The sequence below is a fragment of the Aythya marila genome (genome assembly GCF_965140915.1).
Source record: "Aythya marila genome assembly, chromosome: 2".
Taxonomy (NCBI): domain Eukaryota; kingdom Metazoa; phylum Chordata; class Aves; order Anseriformes; family Anatidae; genus Aythya; species Aythya marila.
Window position 1 is genome coordinate 36,971,703 of NC_139043.1, and position 22,370 is coordinate 36,994,072.

The window sequence follows — 22,370 nt, forward strand, 5'->3', positions numbered from 1 at the left end:
ATGAGGCCTCCCACTCCTTTGGGCTGCTGGGGGAAATTGCACTGATGGGGAGAGCTTCGAGGGGTACAAAGTGTACGTGTAGCAAGAAGATGAAGTCCACTGTGTGAGAAGAATGTAATTAGCACAGTGTGTAATGGGCATGCCAGATCTCAGGCTCTTCTTACCGCTGGACATACATCCCGTATAGTCTAATCTGTGATTCTTGGAAGCAGCATGCCGATCAGTGAAGGAATATCCTGGAACTGCTGGGTTTCTTGCTTTTGTGTTGGTGCTGGTGTGTCTCCAGCAGCATGCTGACTGAGCTCAGCAGCTGTTTCCACTCAGTCAAAATCAATCTAAGGTAGGGCAGCAGAGCATACAGCACCATGATTGAAACATCTGCCAGGTGTGCAGCTCCTCAAACTCCAGCCCACCCATAACATCCCTCTTCTGCTGTAACTGGCTGGGAAACTTTACAGGAGATAATAAAATTAAGATGGGGTAGCTACAGCCACAACAGAGTGCCCCCTATAATCAAGGTGGTAAAGCCAAAGGCTTCTCCAACTGCTCAAGAAGTGGGCATGTTGGCTCGTGTTTCCTTTAGCAGATGATAGGAGGAACTTTCCTCAGATCTGATATAATGAAGATAATTTAAAAAAAAAAAAAATGAGTCTAGGTCTGTGTGGGTTTGAGAAATGCAGACAGCTACTTAATAAGGAACGTTTGCAGAGAATGTTCTGTACCCTGTATCTTAGCAGCCGCGTGTGGAGAGAAAGATTACTGGTGTTCCCTTTGACAGCCAAGTGAAAGGCCATCTAAATGCAGCAGATCAGCTGCTTTGTGGTGGTGATTAATGATGCTTCAGAATTGCCTGATGAACCACTATTTTATCAAGATGCCTGCTTCTCCTGGTGATTCAACTTTAGAGGTTTCCATTTTGGTTATCTAGGGAGAGATGCAGTTTGAGAAGCAAACTTGGAGGCCTCAGGCTCCCTCCCCCTTATACAGTTCCTGTGGTAGATCTGCCTAGAAGATATGAACTTTGAAGGCACTCTGTAAAAAGCACAAGAATGAAGTGAATTCCACTGCATGGCTGCCAAAATGTCAGGAAAAGATTTTGCTTTAGAGATACCATCTAGTGATATTTTTCGTAAAGAAACTTCTAGCTCCTTTGAAGGTGGAAGAATGGCCTTCCCCTCTAGAATGGGACTAAAGCATACTTTAGACTGTCTTATTTTCCCTAGAACTATAAGAACTAAAAATAGGAAGCTCCAATAGAAAGCTCAAGTAGTGACTTACATTTAAAACTCGATGTTATAAATCCATGATTAGACTTGGCAAACTGCAGCTGTGAAGTCACCTACAATACCCGGATATGTCTGCCCCAAATACTGCATTCCTTTTTATAGTCCCTCCACTTTTGTGCAGAGCTTACTGTCAGTTTTGTTAATTCATGATGATCTTCATGTGCTGGTCTGCTTCCTCTTTTCCAGGACCTGGTGCTGGGAAGCTAGCTGTTCCTCCACAGCCACCAGCCAGATCACCAACAACTGAACTTACGAGCAAGTCTGGAATCTCAGCCTGGGCAGTTCATGACCCCTACCCACCACTTAAGAATGGAAATATGCATATCATTGGTAATGTCATCTAAATTAACCTTAGTTAAAGATTTTGGTACAAAAGCCTTTGTGTGTCAGACATTAAAAACTCATGCAAGTCTTTCTCATGGCAACATGGTAGGATAGTTAGACCAATACAAATTTTTTTTATTTTTTTTTTTTTTTTTACAATCTCTCCAATGAGATTTCTCTCATAGAGGCTTATTCAGAAAGGTTTTGAACCATTCAATAGACAAGAAATTGCATGTCCCACCTGCAAAATTATTTAATGTTGTGAAAAGTTGCTGTACTGTGCTTACATTGCTATTCTTTAAAACAGTTCACAGACATTTTGTGGCTTCAACTCTATACAGCAAAATCTGCTATGAACTACTTCTGTGGTCTAATGAATTGGCCATTCATTCTTGCTAAATTGCTTGAAAACCACCTAGGAATACATCTATTACCACAACATCATCAATGAAGAAAACTGGAACAGCAGCCAGAAGCTTGACTTCAGTTAGTACCAGGCAGTGTTTGTAATTAAGCCTGAAAACTTGGATGGCTTACAAGCTGGATAGCTCAAGGTTGTTTATCTGGAGTAAGCCACTCAGATATCAATTCCAAGGGAAAGTGAGTCAGCAGTTTTCATTGAAATTAGTTGTGGCAATTTTATTTTTTTAATCTCTCTCTAAGAGCGACTAATATTTGTTTCCCTGAAACTTCCCAGATGACTTTGAATCTAAATTTACTTTCCATTCTGTGGAGGACTTCCCCCCACCTGAGGAATTCAAGCCATTTCAGAAAATATATCCCAGCAAGATAGCTAGAGGTAAGTGTATAAATATGAGAATGTCAGATAGTTATCAAATAGCATTTAAAATGAGGAGAGAAAATAAAGAACAGAAACCAGCAATAAAACATGAAAAGCTGGGCTGCAAGCATAGGCATAGACTGAGATTTGTTACAGTGGTAATGGAAACCAAAGATGCAATAAAAAGCACTTTGTTACTACAAAGTCTTAGTAGCAAAAAATAAAATTTTGGCTTGACGTACAGTTTGTGTTCTTTAGATTGTTGAATTTGTGGAGCCCTGAAGTTGAAATCAATGATCCCATAGACTTAGCCTGCTACTGAGTTGTTTTATCTGTTTATGAACTTGTGAAATTACAAAGGAAAGGTGACTAGCAGGAAAGTAGTGACTGACTGAACCTTGCTTTGTTTTTAGCTTAAGTTAGAATCTTGGTGTCAGGTCTCCGTAAGAGCAGGAGTTCACCTATCCAGCTTTGAAAACTGGTAGTTGAAGTTGCTGAAAGATCTCATGCCCCTGTTCTGCTTTTTATGAAACCCAGTATTTTCTGCGTTATTAGCTCGGCTATTTATCTCCAGGTTGTCATTATTTTTGTTTCCATGCTAATGTACTTTGCATGACATTTCATAGCAGCTTAAGTCAGTCCAAATTATCTGCTATATGATCTTTTTTTTTTTTTTACTGAAGAGTTACAGAGCATGAGCAATATATATCATCAGTCCAAGGGTAGGTGATAAACATAACACCCCTGAGTTAGGTTGTTTAAACTGCCGTAGAACTACATCACAAATTCATTCCTAACATATGTATCTATCTCCTCTGAATGAACCTGTCCTTCATATTTGCAGATCCCTCTAAAAATCCACCATTAAGAACACACGTGAGATGAGAAGAGTCGTTCTGATGCTTTCTGGATTGGTATTAAAAATGGAGAACATCAGGATAAGATATGAAAACAGAAGGGGTCCCATTACAGTGGCAGAGATTATATTTGAATCACAAGTGCTGCAATGTTAACACTTTTTATAAACTGGAAGAGAGATGTAAATGATACTTTCTGAAGTACTTCGTGGCCTACATACCACAAGAATGTTAGCACAGGCTTTTAAATATTGTATATATGTGGATATTTTTTAAGCAAAGAAGCATAAAATTTAAATTCTTTATATAGTTCAAACAATTCTTATCATGCTGACAGTTATTACCTCAAAGAATACTTTTTTGCATGATGTACTTGTAATTCATCTTCCCCTTCCATCTTTAAGTATTTTTGAAATGCTCCAGTTATTATTCAGATATTTTTCAATGAACTGTCTGAAAATAATGTGACTCTTTTAGTCCTTTCTTATGTTTCTTCACTTCTTGTATTCTGCCTATCCTCAGATTGAGCAGAATGGCACTTTCATGAACAGGCAGGTCCACAATCCTCTTCTCATCAGGCATGAAGAGGAAGGAGATGATAACGGGTTGTGGCTGCTCTTGAGCCTACCTCTACTGATTACAGATCCTTATAGGATAGCGAACATGTCTGAAGAAGCCCAGATGGGTAGGGTGCCTATGGACCTGACAAAGACAACAGAACTTCTCCAAACTGGACAAAGACAAAGTTGTTCTACTGTAAGCAAAAAAATGGTGGATGTGAATGCACATGCTGTCAAGTGTATACATATGGGCACGTGTCCTATGTTTTCAAGCTGGCAAAGTGGATATTATTAACCATTTGTGTGACAGATTCTCTGTACCCAGCAATTAGGAGGCCTTGAGATCATTTAAAGTTGCATACATTGTAAATAGGCAAGAAGAGCTTTGATTTTTCACCCATAGCAGCAGTAAGGATGCATTGTCCAGAAAACACTATATAGAATAAGGAGTCCCTAAAGTGGTGGTTCCCTTGAGTTCAGTTGGTTGAAAAAAGTAAACCAGCCAGGGAAGAGACTTGAGATTCTACTTTTAATGTGAAGCTGTAGTGAGGTGTTTGGATCACTGATGTTCAGACCATCAGATGTCTGCTTCCAGGAAGAATTATACAAATGCAACATTTCAGTGCAGTAGGAAGAATGTTGCCAGTAGCTTCTGGGATGGGAAAGCTCAGCAAAGGGCCAGTAAGATGATGAAGGGACTGCAGCACCTCTCCTGTGAGGAAAGGCTGAGAGAGCTGGGACTGCTCTGCCAGGATCTCATCATTGTACATAAATATCTGAAAGGAGGGTGCAGAGAGGACAGAGCCAGGCTCTTTTCAGTGGTGCCCAGTGCCAGGACCAGAGGCAATGCACACAACCTGGAACACAGGAGGTTCTGTCTGAACATAATGAAACACCTTTTTATTGTGCAGGTGACTGAGCACTGGCACAGGTTGCCCAGAGAGGTTGTGGAGTCTCCCTCCTTGGAGCTATTGGAATGGCTCCACGTGGCCTGGGCAACCTGCTGAAGGTGGCCTTGCTTGAGCAGGGCTGGGGGTGGACCAGATGACCTCCTGAGGTCTGTTCCATCTTCACCCATTCTGTAATTTCCCCGTCTTACAGTTTAATTGGGTTCAGCAGCTTGAATAATTGCACTGCTATTCCGGCCTAACAGCCAGGCTATTTATAGTTACTGTAATATTTATTTATATAAGTACCATAATTCCTCTCATCTGCAGCTGTCAAAGTGTTTTTGTATAGATGGTAGGTGAAGATCCTTCCTCATGGCAATGCCTTTGTGCAACAGTATTTGGAAAAGAAAGGTAACTACATCCCTGCATAGCTCTGCTTTTCTCTTAGTTCTTGCAACAGCTTGGTTATGTTGAGACTCCTACTCCCTGCCCCACATGCATTCTTATGGTGTGGTGATGGTGTAAGGGTAAGAAGCATTTGAAACTCTTGCCTAGAAGGCTCCAAAGAAGCACCATTAGTCTTTCACTAGCCTATTATGATACCTTGTTGTTCTTCATGTGAAAAGAAAAACAAAATAGTGATGCTTTGACCAGTACTTACTGCCACCAGTATTACAGTTACTTGATAAGTATGCATGAGTTCAGTAATAAACAGGGGTCAGCATATATATTGCTTCTCAAAAAAGTGGGAAAGTTTAATACTGCTTTAAAGAATATTTTGTTATATTGTTATTAAAGGTTGATGTATGGCTAGTTCTCATCTGTTCTGCAACTTGTGTATAACTCTGTAATAAGTACCTTCTAAGGATTTTTAAGCTATTTAATGGTCAGACCACATGCCAGAAGATATCTAACAAAACAAAATTTATTTCTGTTTTTATTTTGATTAGGGTGTTTTAGAGAGAAACATCTTTTAGAGATTAAACTACAAAGCCTGTGCATATTTGTAAGTGTTGGTGTAGTGTTATTTCATGCATATTAAATCCTTGTTGTTTAAGATCCATTGAAGCTTCAGAAGTTCCCAGTACTTGGATGTACAGAGAATGACATAAGCTAGTCCCACAGCTGCACTCAACACCACTGGAACTTTCAGGCCATGAGGATGCTCTCATTTTCTCAGACTTGTAGGACTAGTGACTGCCCCTAAGCATGTTGCTGTAGCACAGTTGGTTGTTTTCTGGTTTTGTTTTTTGTTTTGTTTTTAAATTTACTACCTAGTAGCTTGCTTCTGCTTCAGCTCTTAAAAACACTGTCTGGATCACTGTGCTCAAAACAATTTTTTCTGTTGTAAAAACTCTTCCCAATAAGGACAAACTCCCACAAGATAATTGCAGATCTGATTCTTCAAGTGGGCAAATATTACATTTCTAGCAGGAACACAGTCTTTTTCTATTTTGCCTCCCTCCCACCTCTAAACTTCCAGAGAACTGAGCTGCAAAAAGAGCTGTGTGAAATGGTGTATCTTAATCTCTGCCCTCTAGCTGAGAGAAGTATTTTATTCATTGTCCCTTTGTTCACAAACATTCAGCTACTCCTTTTATGACACAAAGCATTCAGCAAGCACCAGTGACAGAAGCAGCTTTGAAGTTCAGCTTGGCGGGTGTGTTAAGGGTACTTTGATTAGAAATATCTTCATTCAAAGCATCCACAAGTGGATTTCATGGGAAATCCATTTACTTGAGTTGTCAGCATGTTGTTCTTTCATGTTCTTCATCCACTGCAATACTCACTGAAATTAATTGTGCTCCTTGCAGTCTCTGCTCTATCCAGGAAGAGACAAGTTTTAGGTTTACTTGCCTATTTTCTCCTTCCCTTGTCTCAAGTTTTATAATACCTAGGCCCAGGAGCTGAAATGAGGGAGAAAGACCTGGCCAGGTAGAGCCAGTCCTATAATAGAGCCTGGGAGGATTACAGCATGAATGGAAAGATAATTACAGGGGCCATAAGAGAAAATGCCTTCACATTTGTTTTATGTAAGTGAAAAGGCCCACTGTTTTCTTCTCTGACTATCAGCTGTCATATAAGGCAATACTAAGATAATGAGTAGAACAATTTTAAAAAATAATTCACAGAAGCTATTGTGTCAATATTACAATGTCCTTAATTGCAGTTTCAACCTGAGATGTTTCTGCATCCTGAGGGGCTTTTGTGTTTGTTTTTTTTAATACAAATGTCTGGTTCATCATTGTCCCCTTCCCTGAACAGTGAAGAACTTTAACCCTATATGCTAACCTCTATTTTTCTATATTATTAAAAATATGGACTTTTCTGTCACTGCTGTTAAATCAACGGTCTTAATATGACACAGGAAACAGTGGTTACTGGTTTAATTCTTGAAGTATTTGCCCCATCTCACTTCTAGAAGAAAATACACAAAAAGTAGGTCTGTCTGTAAGACTGCTAAGCCTCAAGCATGCTGCAGAACTGCATGTGACAGAAGGAAACATAAACATGCCCATTTCTAAGATTAACCAGGCCCATCAGTAAGCCAGGGGTACTTAATGGATTCATCAGCTGTGTATGCTCATCACTGAGATCACCTGTAGCTGTACCTCAGTACAAAGGCAGAAAGAGGGAGAACAGAGAGGTTTTGATTAGAATATTTTGAGGGGAAGAAAATAAACATATAGTTTGTATATAAATACAGCATCTTATTAACAGTGTAATTAGAGCCAATAGGTTATGTGTAAATGTCTTAGGCGTTCAGCCTGGCTCTGTATTGCAGTACTTGGCACCAGGGCAGTAGCCAGGTACATTACAAACACACAAAGTTTCTGAAGCTGGGAGCAGGCAAAGGCAAAACTTATCCTGGGGAACCCAATTCTGGTCATTTGCACAGGCCCAATGTCAGATGCTGAGCCACTGTTACCAGATACACCAATACAGCAAGGTCAAGAAGCAGGACTTACCTTCCTGCCTCCCCTCAAAACTGGGATTTCAACTCTACCATTCTTTATATGAATTAGCAAGAAGAGAAAAATGCAAGTCAGCTTTGCTGCAAGCCTAGACCTGAGCAGCAGAGGAAAAAAACAGATTGCTTTCAATGACAATATGGTAGTTATCCTGATGAAGTTAATCTTTGCTTTAATTGGTTGCCCAACATACATATTTAAACATTCTGTACTAAATTAGCCAGCATGCACACAGTAATTGGACCAGTCAGTGATTTTCTCCTTTCACTATATACATACACAAACAGGAACGCCACAAGATTGGACAAAGGAAAGCAATTTGTTAACCAGATATAGCTAGCAAGTAACATTTTTTCCTCTAGAAATGTTTTTCCTGCAAATTCACAAGTGTGAAGACTTTCTTTCAAGGCTTGAAGAACTTTGCAGTCTTCCTGTGAAAAGGCTAACAGTAGCCACTGTAGCTGAAACGAGATAAAATTGGTTTAAAATCCACTCCAAGCAACAGTGAAATTGAAAAAAGATATATATATATGAATGTCTGCAATGTAATATAGGGGAAAGGGTCTTGAGGCAATTCAGTCAGATGCACTGAAGTGGGGAGGTGGCTTTGGACGTAATTCTGAACACCCTTAACTATGTCTAAAAGAGGAAGAGGATGATCAGAATTGGATACAACATTACGTGTTCACTGACACCTGGCACCAGAAACTCAGCATCTAAAGAATTAAAATGTTTGCTTACTTCATTTGAAGAACTTTAGTTCTGTGTCAACACAGTCATAGAAAAGATCCACTACTTCAGCAGGATCCAGAATCTCTGTACGAGTAAGGATATCTTCCATTGCTTCTAAGCCTTGTTTTTCGAGGTCTAACATAATCCTCATCAGTTTCTGGCCCTTATCCTAAATGCATGAAATAATCAAACTGAATTAACCAGTAAACCAGCTCATTAAAGTATTTACTGATCTCTTCCATTGCAAAGAGCTTTTCAAGTATTTTAAAAATAGATGTCTTTTTAAATAAAAACAATTTCTGTTAATACCTTTTTGAATGGTCAAAGGCTAAAAGGAACGGTGCTGGATACTTCATGCATTACAAACAATAAACAAGAAGCAGTTGCAAAGTTTAAAGCATAGAAGGAAGATGAGGTGAAAGATGGACAGAGGAAAAGGTTATACACATGAGAAAGAAGTAAAGCAAATTCTTAAGCCTGCAAACCAGTGAACAAATCTATGTGAGAAGAAGCCTACATGATTAGAAGCCCTGATGATTGTACAGATCATGGTGTGCACATGTGTATCCCTCAGATCATCACCTACAAGATGATTATTAGATCTGAAATGATGCATAATATGACAGCAGTAAGAATCCATAGAGCAGGGAAGGCTTCATCTATTATCCTAGCTTACTTCTCTTCATGTTGATGGGCAGGAAATACACTCCTGAAGAAGGTGTCATTTTGTGTTATCCAGATGTTACTTCAAGCCCCCCCCCCAACTTTGTTTTTTTTTAATTTAATAGAGACATGCTGTTTGTTTTGCCTGCAGCTTTCAAAATTGAATTCCAGAAACAAAAGCTGTTTAGAATGAGTGATGATTCAGAGCCTTCCAGGATTCCCATTTGTGCAGAAAGAGCAGGGCACCTAAGGTTAGCTTTAGGCTCTCACATGTTCAGTTATCATAGCATGAAACTTCACTGAAAGCACTTTTCCTTTTTAACACAATTTTTGGTGCCACGCTTTAATATGGAAGAGTTCACTGGATACTAATATACTCCTCTCTAGATCTTCCCTAAATCAGCATCTCACATAGCAGACTTAACTGAAAGCTATGGAAGACAGCTGTAATAGCGAGTCAGCATTACCACAGAGGCCACAGAGCTTAAACTGAACCATTCCAAGACATTTAAACTACACCTAGCCAAAACTACATAAAAACAAAGATCATACTGGCAGAGGTTACCCGTTTCCTTAATCCTTAATGAACAGGTTTGAATGAACGCTGTTATGATTTAGCAAGACCCTGACGTATGTAAATATGCAAAGTTGACCCTGCTGCAGAAAAACAAGTCCTCTGTGAAGGAACATACAGCATGACTATGTGGGTCTTCCACAACTTGCCTGAAATACTCTGTTTTACTTCCTCCTCCCCATATATCCAGACACCATTATACAATGCAAAGATAGCTGGTATTTTAAATTCACATCAGAACTGTTTTAAGAAATGGGAGTGGAGTGTAAAACCTTTGTGATGCCCTATCTCAAACTAAGCCATTATCAGCAGATAGGTTTAAGGAACTCTCTACAAGATTATAAAATTCCCAGGTTCCACAGTTCTTACCTGATCGCTCTCAAGGAGAGACCGGGCCCATTCGTGTGCCTTGTACAATTCATGCCTGCGATCAGGTTTCTCCTGGAATCGAGGTATCTTTTTAGCAGGATCATCGTCACCAAAAGAAGGGGACTGGACTTTTGGTACTAATTTTACGTCATCGACAAAAATAAAGGGTTTAAATATGGACCTGAAAGAAATTAGAATTACTGCTGGTAGTAATCAGACAGATTTTATATACATGATTCAAATGTTCTCCAGCCTATTTTAAAACAGATATGAGAAAGCATAGGTAATCCCTCTACACCATCCACAAACTCATTTAGGGAGTTGGTACTGCCCAGAAGCAAAATCAATCTCCATGCGTTAAAAAGAAATGTAGGTTTGCCAATTATTGTAAAACTTCATTATCCCATTTTAGCTATAGATTTCTTTGGTCTCCTTCACGCCAGTTCTGCTACATTAGCACTGTATTTTCCTCTCCAATTTTTTGTTGAACATACCTCAGCATTTGACCTCACTTCAGCTTTTTCTCCTCTGTTCACCTAGCCATCTCTCATTCTCCCCCAGACATAATTTCCATTAAAATCACACATACACATTTGTGTGGAGCAGGGACGATCACACAGCTCGCTCAGTATGAGAGGATTTGGCATACAACCAGCAACACTTAAGAATTTTATGTTAGGTGGGAAAAAAAAAGACACAGCTACTAATATTGTGACACATCACTAGCAACTCCAGTATTAAATTTGGATCTGAACTCCAGAGAGAGGGGAGAAATAAATAAAACCAACTACCCAGGATCTTAATTCCTGAGAATCTGAGAGGAGGAGGTATTCTCAAATGCACAGAGAAACTGCCTTCCCTTTTAGATGCACATCAAACCTGTACCCTGCATTCCACAGAGAAGCTGCCAGAAGTGCAAGACTTCTGCAAAAATATGCTAATAACTGCTGCCTGAATACAGTCAGTGGGTTCATTACCGCTACCCGATCAATCACTGTCATGAAGCCTTGTCGACTACGAATTAGTGTGATTCTCTACCTGCAGTTAAAATAGCGTTGTTTTTTTAATACGAGTATAAAATAAAAACAAGAAAAGGTCTCTAAAGTTACTTTTACAGACAGACTTTCATTCTTTTAAAAGGAAAGAAATCCCACCAAAACAATTTGAAACTTTGCTCCATTTTATCCCAAATGATTTGCATCAAGTCAAAGAAAAGTTCTGGAAAGCAAACTTAAACTTCTTTCTTAATCCCAAGTGTCTGAGTTGCATAATGCAAGGTGGTGAGAAGTCCTTTGGGTTTGGATGACTTCTGTAGCACTTGTTAGCACCTGATGCTAACTACCAGTCCTACAGGAATGACTGTCAGCTGTTCAAGGGCACCATTTTCTCCTCCCCATAACTGCTTTACCTCAATGCAAGTGGCAGATCTCCTGAATAACTGCAAGTGGTTTAGTTTAATTTCTGTGAATCCCAGGTGGATTCTGTTTAAAACACAAGATAATTCATTAGTTCTCTGATGATCTGGCCCATGAGTTCCCTCATGTTCTCAGATGCTTTCAACTAGAGAAGACATCATTAAAGAAATGGAAATTGTCCCTCCAATAAAAGATATTTGGGGTAACTGAGGGTTGCAGTAGTTCTGCTCTGTTAACTTTTTTTGATGCCATACAAGGCTACCCAAGGCACACACCCCTCTTTGCTAACTAGGCACTTTATTTGTTGCAATTTTGCACCCACCTATTCAAGAGAGATGACTGAAATGGTCCAAGAACTTACTGTCTCAACAAGAATCCAGCTGCCAAGCAATCACTTTGGAGCAGTACTTTCTGGGTCCTCCCTAAATTGTGCTTATTCTAGAAGCTCTGAATTCAGGCAAGATTCCAGATCTGGCCATTCAACCCAGTGGTGTCCATTCAGACTTGCAGCCAGGTGCAATTCAGTGACCCAGGCCTGTCAGACTGCACACCACCACCTACTGATGGTAGTACTGATCTTTCCCATCCTTCCTGCCTAGCGTGAAGCTGCATTAACGAGCCTCTCTGTTAGACAGGCACAGTGGTGTACAGAGCCTCTCTGGTGGACAGGCACAGCCATAGCTACATCTTCTCTTGACCTGGTGCCCCTCTAACACTTTCCTTCCTCTCTCAACCTAAGGTGATTGTCGAGGAGGCAGCAAAGAGCCTCTTCGGCAGCAAGAAGTTGCTTCAGTCAGTGAGAGCTCTTTTAATACAAAACAGACAGCACACGTCTTGTCTATTCTGTAAATGAAGGGATTAATTCTACATTGACTTTCATAGGAAAGGAAGTGCAGTAAAGTGGACCTTCCTATTAGCTACTAACAAGTGACAATAATTATTTCTCAAGGTGCCTTTGTGTCACCGTAATTCAGGATTTTTCTAGGGTTCAGCACAACCCTATGGTTTCCCTCAGCTTTCTATTTTGAGAATCTTGTTGGTATGGCTCAGAAGGCCTCTGGGAAACAGGACAGGATGGCATATAGATGCTTCTTTATTCAATTCCAATTCTGATAACAGGACTTGTTTAATATCTTTCAGCCCACCATCTACTCTGCACCCAGGGGACCCCCAGTGCTGTAGCTTACCTTGAAGGGTCCGGCGTGCCAGTGAAGTAATGAACACAGGGAAAACTAGGGTCCTGAGGCAGAACAGACACTATGCTAGCTGTAGTAAGGAAAGATTCAGAGTCCACACAGACACCACTATCCTTGTCACGCAGCACATCAATCATAGTTTGTGCAGAAACGTCACCTATACGAAGGGGAAGAAAATTCCTGAGTGTTTGGTGGCTTGAACCCCAGGGAAGGATTTTAGCCTGAATGGGCTTTGACATAATATGACCAGCGACACTTAGCATGAGCAAATTCCAGTTAACAGTTTCTATTTTAACAACGTAAACGAGAACGAAGTTGCCTACTAGTCCTACTAGTAAAAGAGAACAGTAGGGAGCTTTAATTAGGTGTTACAATTACTAGATAGGGAGAAATCTCATTAAAAAGGTATCTTTCAGGAAGAAGGCCGTTATGTCTGTAATATTGCTTCAGCAATCACTGCGAACAGACTACTTACAGAAAATACCCCTTTTCCTGCAAGTCCAGGCACAATGGTAGCACCCTGATCTTCTACTTCTCCTCTATTTCCATCAGCTCTCAGTCAAAACTCTGAACCATCATCTCACACTCCTTGCATCTTACAGCAGCAGATCTAGACACTGAGATCTTTCCCCAAACCATAATCTGCAAAAATCCCCTATTCTAATGGTATTTCCTGCACGTGTCTTATCACAACGGTCTCCCCATGGCACCTCCACATTACCTTGTGCCATTCCCTGGTAGGTAGGGCCTCTTTCCACAGCAGCTTCCTAAACCTCACCCTTCCATGCGTGAGTGCCTCAGTCCACCTGAAGACATGGAATGACCCAGCAGGTCTGCAATTTGTAGCCATAGCCATCTGTCCGTCAAGATCCTCAGGCCTTCCAGTGTTTATTAATCCAGGTTTATTAAGGCCTTTCACTTATGGCCCTTCTCACTCGTTTTTATCTGCCTCTTATATACCAACTATGCTCTAAGTAATTCTATAATGTTAGCAAGAACATTGCAATAAGCATTTCATCTCTACACTATTCTTGATGTTTGCCAATACATGAAAACGCTAATAAATAAAACAAAATCACATTTCTAGTACATGGCTTTTTATAAAGATAATTTGTACCATTTTTCACGAAGAGCAGCACTCCTGCAGGCTTGTCATACTCCAGCTATTTTAGCCAGCTACAGTCATTAATTTTGGTGTGGAAATAAACCCTTCCTATGACTGAAGGCAGTTGGCACATTGTCTGTTCTGGTAACTTTGTTCTGCTCAACAATGAAAAAAGGACTTCAGTTTGCAACTGAATAGCATTTCTCTTCTTAAACTATCACCTGAATTCCTTCCTCAAAAGCCTAACCAAACCTTCCAAAACATAACATCCACTGAGATCAAGCTTTCGTACAGTAGGCCATTTTTTTAATCCTACATTTACAGTATTAGGCAGAGCCATTATATTTGAACCAAAGAACAAATATCGTGGCACATCATGCGCACTAGAATAACAGCAAAGTTATTTTTTAACTAGCATCATGATTTGAAACAAACTTGTGAGTGACATTAACATTTTCATCCTAAACTGTGGTAAGTTTAGGAACAGTTTTAAGTTCCGGCCTTCCTTTCCACATGGTTTTCAAGTAGAAGTAGGTATTCTCCCCAGCCACTTGTAGTTCTGGACAGAATGGTAGAAAGGAGGTAATAGTGACTACAAATCCGGCTGCACATGCAGAAAAATGGTTCACACTTACCACCTTGCTTTTCCAGGCTCTCCCTGCCAGAACAGCAGGCTAAATGGTCATCAGCAAGAGAGAACACTTCAGAAAAGTTGAAGTCTGTGTCGTCATTCCACCAGCCTTGACTTCTCACATAATTCCTCAGTTCAGGATGTTCAGCATCAATTTTTGTAGTTAATGAAAGCTGATTGCAAATGCATTTCACTCCCTCTATTATAAGAGCCACAAATTAGAAGAAAGTGTTAATACAGTTCTTATGGGACAAGCTAGAAGGACAAAGTAATTGCAATTAGGAAACAAATTAAACCATCAGTTAGGATGTACATTTAACACAACCACCTAACTACACATACACAGTCACCATTCACGTTGCAGAGCTTGGTTCCCTGTACCCTATGTAGGTAGTTACACTACCATGTGATCAGTAGTGTTATTTAGTAAGATTACAGGTTCACAATTCCTCTGTACCTCGCACATTCTGAAGTAAGAGGTCTCCCAATTCCAGAAGATAGACAAAACAATGAGAAGATGCCAGCCTTATATATTCACCAGTGGTGTATTCCACTGCCACAACAAGATTTGAGGTCTAATTTGATTTCAAAACATATTTCAGCCTGGCTGCATTTAGATTAATGAATCCTCCTTGCCCCCAAAACCAATAATTTAATTTGGAAAACGTTTTAAAAAACTTACTGATTACTTTAAGCCTCCCAATTGAAAAACAATTTTATTGTAAGCAGCAAAAGATAGGCTTAAGCTAAAGAAGTTCATTTTTAATCTTAAATTTTAAAATGGCATGAAGTAAAAGGGAAGTGCAAGCAACCTTCAAAGGATATTAAAGCATTTGTTGCTTTTTATTTTTTTTTAATTAGCTTTTCTCAAAAACACTGCAGTGCTTATATCCATACATCTACAGCATGACTAACAAACAGTGGCTGCTGCAGCTATTCCTCAGAGAGCATAAAGTAAATGCATTGGAAGCCAGGGAAAGGGCTGATAAAGGAAATCTGTAAACTAAAATAAAACCAGATTATGGAATTTGGCACAAGGTTTTTCTTAAACAGAAACCAAAGAAGTATTTCTGAAAATTATTAATACTGCCTTCCACGAAAGCTTGCCCTGCTAACGTCCCATGCATGCTACTTAACTAATGAGGAAGAACTTACAGTAGGAAGTTCTGTGCATCAGTCTGAAGGAAAATTGCTGTCCCTCTGTTCTGATTTACATTACAGGCTCACTGACAGTTTATTCTGATTCACATTTTCAAACAGCATACCTTACAGAGGATTTTCTTGACTCGAGAGATAGGAATATTTATGTTCATATCAAGCTAGCCAAACTGCTCATTAGAAGCCCTTTAATTAATACATTTAAAAACTTGTGTGAAATAGTATTGCATGGTTTTGATCCCCACTGAAAAAAAAAGACAAGTTTATCATGCAAATTATTCTCTGTTCAGCCTTTAATAGGACTGATTTTAAAAGTGTTTATCCTTAAATTACTGTCAAAAAGTTGCTTGATAGGCATTTACTAGAAGCTTTACAGAACTACTGCAGTAATATTAGGAAAAGAAAAATTCTCATGAGAATCAGGAAAAAAAAAAAAACTGCTTTACACACTGCTGGGAAACAACATAGTTTCCCTGTTTTAACGTTTATGCGTTCATGTGAAAGCTTAAGAGGCATGCTTATGGTTGAAACACAGAACCTCCTGAACAACGTATGAAATGCAAAGTTCTTACACAGACAGCACCATCCTCTTTCCTCCTGGCAGCCTCAGCAGGCTGCAGGAGATGGAAATCAGTCAGTTGAATCTGTTGCTTACAGGGGCCTCCAGAAGAGAAAAGTGCTGGTAGAAATGAGAACAGAGCTACAATATCATTTCAAAAAGCTGCAAGCTGCAGATGATGTCAACAGTTTATTTGCTGAGAAGAAGCACATGAAGGTTATATATTGCTGATGCAGTTAAAAAGACTAAGTAAAAAACACTTCAGATAGTGGCCAGGTAGGTCAACAGAAGAGGAAAGCCTGCCATCCCATAACCCTAGAAACTCCAGGAGCTGACTGTTTTCAAAAATCTGGATTTCATCAGGACAGCATTATCAATCTCCCCTGCTTTAGGTTTGGAATGCATTTGTGCTAGAAGACTTCCTCCATTTTATAGGTGTCCTTAAAATGTAAGCTTTGCTTGGCAAAACCATCATCCCTGCAAAGGTAAGCCAATTTGTACTTGATGGTATGAACTGACAACAGGCCATCACACAACATTACACAGCCCGGTGTTACCTCTTGCTTTGGTACACTCAAAAAATTAAGCCTCCTTCCCTCCCTCCCATATCTGTTACCTCCTACTTTCAATGAAGGAGTAATAAAAAGAGAATTAAATGAATCTCAAAGCAGAGATGGTAAAAATCCTCTTACTATTTGAATCTTTTAACTCATTCAAACGTGTGCAAGGTTTAAGCTCTACTCTTATGAAAATAAAATTTCCTTCAAAACTGAAAACAACAACCCATGTTACCATAAATATATGCCTTAGATAAACATAGTATATTAAGGCAGAGCACGTGTTCTCACAAAGTTTTAAAGCAAGTCCAGCCACCAAGCCAGGAATATTTGGAGCTCTGGCTTTATGCATACAGAAAAAGAAACTACATAATACAGAGCAGAAAACTATCATTTTGCAGTATTAGATAAAAAAAGTGGATATGAGGGGATAGTGCAGTGAAGCAACTGAGAGCAGACCATTCAATTTAAGATCTACATCTAAGTCCTTTTCTCAAAGCTATCAGTGCTTATCCTAGCCTCTTCATATTTTAGATTTGTAAGTAATAATTTATGCATTAACTCCACTGAAAAGATTCTTGACATATTCCAAACAGTAAACTAATTAATCTGGGAAAATATAACACTTACTAAAGATACAAGGTTAAACATAATATTATTATATAACTTATGCTGTGTACAGGTAACATACTCTTCAACTTCACAGAACCTGGCTACATTAACCAATGCAAATAAGCACTTAAAAGCTAGAAGTAGTACAAACATAAAAGAAGATTGAAACTGATGGTTTAATCGAACACTTGCATAAATAAGTTACTTGAAGACATTACCATGAGACCGATTTTTCCCATAAAATTCTTTATAATTACAGCTACTAATTATAAAAGAGGCTTGCTGTGTGATGAACTGACCTGTGATTTTTTCTGCTGCCCAGTACTTTCCAGAAGTCTCCAGTATCCAGGCTTCGTTTCTGTCCACAATCAAAAATGCACTTTGGAAAGCATGGCACGAACTCCCATCTTCATAGTAATTCCCTCCTTGTCCATGCTCTTCCAACAGAGCAACTATTACATCCAACGCTTCTCTAGCAGTTGCACCTCTTTCTAGGCCAAGTCTACATGAAAAGGGTAAAACAGATTCAAACAGACATGTAACACTGAGGTCTTTAAGTTATTCATTTTAGAACCAGATCAGTGCTGCTTTTATTTTCTACTGTAGTTTCTTTATTCTCAGTATCATGATTGGTTTGGTTTGTTTGTTTTCAAATTTAATTTAAAATCCTTCAAGGAGACACCATAAAGAAGTTTTAGGATGTTTCACACCCAGATTGGATAGCTTGAATTATTCATTAAGGAAATGTAAGTGATTTAGAACAATCTAGTGTCTTGGTGCCTTCAATAACCTACCCCAGCATATTTTAAGGCTGTCAAAAAATTATCATAGGCTTTTCAATTTTACATGTCTATTTACAGTGTGTCTCTTCGGAATTTGTACTGGGAACCGATTTTCTTTCAATATTTCCATCTGTTGTGACTAGCTTCACCTTTTCCACTTAGATAAACTGGGATAGGGACAAGCTTGTGTGTAGTAGGACCAACTTCTACCCCTCAAGTCACTCACACAAACTTCATCCATTTCTTCAGAATCACCGTTATGTTCTGACATGCTGTGCTGTGACACTACCAAGCTAGAGATCCACAGAGATCTGTCTTAATCCTCACATACAGCAGTATACTAGGTAACACTGTTTTCAGTCATTAAGTCAGTAGCCAGTTACTAAACAAGCTAAGAACTTTGTAGAATACATATTTCCATTTGGAAAAAAAAAAATGCTTCATCTATGAGGTTTTAGGATAAAATTTCAACTTCCAATTTAAACAACCATTCGTACTTCAGAACTATACGAGCACACTACGAGATGCCTCTGGCCTATTTAACCTCATGTGCTCTCACAACACTCTTTGCCAATGTTGGATGGATTTTAAATCCTAATTGGAAAGTGACAATTCCATACAAGTTCAAAGAGAAAGGATGTCTTCCCTACAGAAAAGAATAATTGCTTTAAGAGAATGCAGAAGCTAAGACTTAGGGGAGCCTTAGCATTCAAGGAAAATTTGATTCTACTACTTGAATGACATTCCTGGGTTGACAACTCTTATGCCTGCTCTGAAGAACATGTTTCAAAATGTAAGGTTCTTAGTTTCTTTTGCAAGCATTTAAAGCCATGCATGCACACACTGTGTTAGTCTTCATCCTTCGGTTAAGATCTGACATAGATGCCAAAGTCCAACACATACACAGGTGTGAAAAAAGCTGAGCCAGCAGACATGTGCATTCCTTACTTAGTAAACTCCCCAGTTAATTTTCATTCCAATAAATCCTGTGTGACAGAGCTCACCATTTCTGCAGATGGGTAAAAAGAGACAGAGCTGGTGCCAGCTGCTTCATTGCAGCCTACATGATTGATTTTGTACTTGATGGCTCTCTTTATTCTATGAGGTCATCCAAAACAAATAAGCTAAATGCCACTGGCCAAGTCTTTGCAGCAAGAGGAAGAACCATTCTGGCTGCAGCACGAGACAGATGGTAGTCTGCAACATCACTAGTTCTCCTTGCCTCAAGCACTCTCTGCTTCTAAGCTATGAACAATTTCTTCTGCAAATAAGAAGGAAGAGAGGGAGGGTAGTATCTACAGGTGAGAATCACTGGTTGTTTATGTTGCTTCTCCTTATTTTAATGTATCCTAATTTATTAGCGTGGGTAAACCTAGAGCTGCTGAATCACATATACACTCTAGCATTAAACAGTACTCTGAGACTGCAGTAAGTGTAACCAAAATAAGCAGAACTCTGCACCTAAAACAATGGTTTGTTAAAATTGCAAGAGAATGGTAGAAGAAGAGAAATTAAGGTGGAGCTTAGAAAATCACCTAACATATCCCTTCTCTCGTCAAAAGCTTTCGTACATTTTCTTAAAAAGCTCCCCAGTCTGTTCAGTCTCCCTTGATGCAATTAAACTCACTAGTCCTCTTACATACAGCTTCTCTGTAGATTCCTTGAGTAACATAGAATTTAGAAAAAAATAACAAAGAAAAACATAACCCCAATTCCCTCATGATCTTCCTATTGATCAGATTCTCTAGATCTCTGATCATATTTCCCATTTTCATTGCATTCTCTCCGACTGGCTCACATTCCTCTTGATTTATGGTAGCTGGAACCCGATACTGTATTTCTGCAGAGACATCATTAGAGTTAGAACATTTACATTTACAGTTTCAGGCAGCTATACACCTAGCAGCAATTTCAGCTAAGTCATGATTCCAAGCTTACGTATGAGAATACCTTCTGAGGTTTTAATGGCCTCTTAAAAGTCAAACCATCTATTTCCTAGCCTTTATCCATAAAATTTGTTACCCCGTTACAGGGGTAAAGTAGAAAGGTTTGACAGGGTTTTTCATGACTAACAGTCAGTATCGGACATATGTCATCTCCTTGATATTTAAGTGGCTTTTTTCCCCTTCAGGAACTGAGGTTAAGCTGGTCTAAACCACAGCTCTTTTCAACACTTTTAGGTAAAGCCACAACATTTAATCTTTTCCAGTTTTCAGAACCTTTCCCATCTTTCACTAAACCAAGAAAAATGACAATACTTTTGAAAGTGGTTCAGCCTGCTCGTTAGATGTCTTATGGCAAATTTCAGCAGGACCACTGAGTCTGAAATTGATTGACATTTTTCCCTCTTCCTTTGTGATAAGCTTGTGCTATTTTCTCTTGTTCTTCCATTTTCAGCTTTCTTCCCCCATCTAACCCTTCTTTAAATTCTCTTTACTGCAGCATCAGCATGCAGGCTGAAACTTACAACGCAGCACAAGTGTTTCAGGCAGACAGCCTTCAGTGAACAGACTTCCATGGAGCTTTGTTTGCCAGCATTTAAATAAGGGCAATGGTTTGCATTGGAATGCATGGGCTGAAGCGACGCATAGTAGTTTGTTTATGACTACAGCTGGCTACAAGCCCAGGATAAGCTTTTTAGGTCAGAGTAGGCTGTTTTAAAGTGAGGGAGAACGAAGGGCACATCAGCAGTCTGATGCTACAAATCAGTTAGCAGTTTCTAACTAACAATGTAATTGTTTCCCTTATTCTGTCAAAATAGCCACTGCTGGGCAGCGGAGTAGGTAGATGAGGTATGTTTAGTGAACTCACGTTAGAATGAAGTAGCACATACTTGGTAGCCAACTTCAGACCCCAAGTGCTTTGAAGTGTTAACTCAGCTGATGTCTTTTGTTTTAAAATCTCCTAACGCCAACACCACAAAGCCATTACCTGTTATCATCATCACCTAAACCTCTGGCACTTCAAATGACAGTCACAGTTCGGCAAGCCACCCACCTGACAAGATCCATTCCGAGCAAGGCTTCCGATTCAGAAGCTGGTTCTCTGGTCACAACGGCTTCATTAGCTACACAGACCCCATGCTCATTAGCTCCCATTTCTGCCCCCCAAAGCCAGGAGGGCCTGCTCAGCACCACAGCATGGGTCTTCGGCACCTGTTCAATCTCAATATACGTGCACTGCATTGGGGAAGAGAGTAGGAAGAGAAAAAGCAAAACATTTGCAAGCACTTCATTTAATATTATGACTAAAGTAACACAAGATTTAATACAGAGACAGGATACACATCCTTAAAAAGAATCCCCTGCTTATTATACTCAAGAGGTAGACTTTTTTAAAACAGCATTTGTCATGTTTGAACCTTTACTTCTTGATACTGCAAAAGACTGGGAGAATACTATTTTGATAGCTAGCTGCAGGTTTCAGACAGTCATGCAGAATCCAAGTCCTAGAATGTGTGGAAAGCTGCACTAGATGGACTGTGCTGTTACCATAGAGAAGCAGACCATGTTTTGTGCACAACAACATTAAACCATCATCTCACCTAGATACGATCTCCTGTAGTTTATTAGGTATATGATGTAAAGACAGCAACTGGACAAAGTACACTAGAAGGCTTCCCCCTCTCCCTTGCTGCTTTCCCTGCAGCTGCTCTGGTCTAAGAGTGCTGGTAGAAAAAGATCAAGCCTTGAAAGTGTTCAGTGGATAAACAGTCACAGGAAGAAAAACGCAGGCATTGTTTTTGCTTAAAACTGATGTCTCTGCTATTTTAAATGGTCTACTGTAATCAGATGTCTATGGATATATTCTGACAAGTCAAAGATACAGAGGAAGGCTGCACAGAAGTCATTGAAACTGCAAGGAAGAAAGAAATCATTCATTATCTTTCACATATAACAACTTTTCTCTTGCTCTAGGACATAAAAACAAGCACTGTTTTCCCAGGCAGCATGGAAGAGAGCTTGATCCATCATTAGATCAAGCCAAAGAAATGGGCTTTAAATTTTTACTCCTGAGGTCACACCAAGTTCTTCAAGGACCACAGATTTTTCATTCGAGGAAACTGAAGTCGTCTGTCATATTTATGAGACAGCTCCTAGTGTCTAGCATTCCTGGCGTAACATCATCCTCGCAGGAAGTAATTTGTACCATTTTGCAGGAATATTTGACCAGACTTAGCAAAGTGAGAAGGATGAGCAGAATGAACTTGTGAACTGGAAGTTGCTTGCCATGAAAATACATACTGTGTCTACATCAAAACCTAAAGTCAAAGGAATTTGCCCAAAATTACTAACAGTGAGAAGCTATTTTTCTCTAACCTGGCTTTCCCCTCTAAGGATTACGCAG

At 39.5% G+C, this 22,370-nt stretch overlaps 2 protein-coding genes across 7 annotated transcripts in view; one reads left to right on the top strand and one right to left on the bottom strand.

Moving 5' to 3' along the window:
- Positions 1 to 6,716, top strand: part of WIPF3 (WAS/WASL interacting protein family member 3) — a 37,180-nt gene extending 30,464 nt beyond the window's left edge. For 3 of the 4 annotated variants that reach the window (XM_082753494.1, XM_082753495.1, XM_082753496.1), the window contains 2 exons: positions 1,473 to 1,616; positions 2,308 to 3,128. In XM_082753494.1, coding sequence (XP_082609620.1) covers positions 1,473 to 1,616; positions 2,308 to 2,615 — 452 coding nt within the window. In that variant the 3' untranslated portion in view covers positions 2,616 to 3,128. Of the gene's footprint in view, positions 1 to 1,472; positions 1,617 to 2,307; positions 3,129 to 3,235 lie in introns of those variants that run through there. The other variant, XM_082753497.1, reaches the window with a different exon arrangement.
- Positions 1 to 22,370, bottom strand: part of SCRN1 (secernin 1) — a 41,605-nt gene that overhangs the window by 999 nt on the left and 18,236 nt on the right. The window contains exons 3-9 of one of the 3 annotated variants that reach the window (XM_082753500.1): positions 21,021 to 21,202; positions 17,541 to 17,743; positions 14,360 to 14,554; positions 12,611 to 12,776; positions 10,009 to 10,189; positions 8,412 to 8,571; positions 7,110 to 8,131 (exon numbers count right to left, since the gene is read on the bottom strand). In XM_082753500.1, coding sequence (XP_082609626.1) covers positions 8,413 to 8,571; positions 10,009 to 10,189; positions 12,611 to 12,776; positions 14,360 to 14,554; positions 17,541 to 17,743; positions 21,021 to 21,202 — 1,086 coding nt within the window. In that variant the 3' untranslated portion in view covers positions 7,110 to 8,131; position 8,412. Of the gene's footprint in view, positions 1 to 7,109; positions 8,132 to 8,411; positions 8,572 to 10,008; positions 10,190 to 12,610; positions 12,777 to 14,359; positions 14,555 to 17,540; positions 17,744 to 21,020; positions 21,203 to 22,370 lie in introns of those variants that run through there. The other 2 variants (XM_082753499.1, XM_082753501.1) reach the window with 2 other exon arrangements.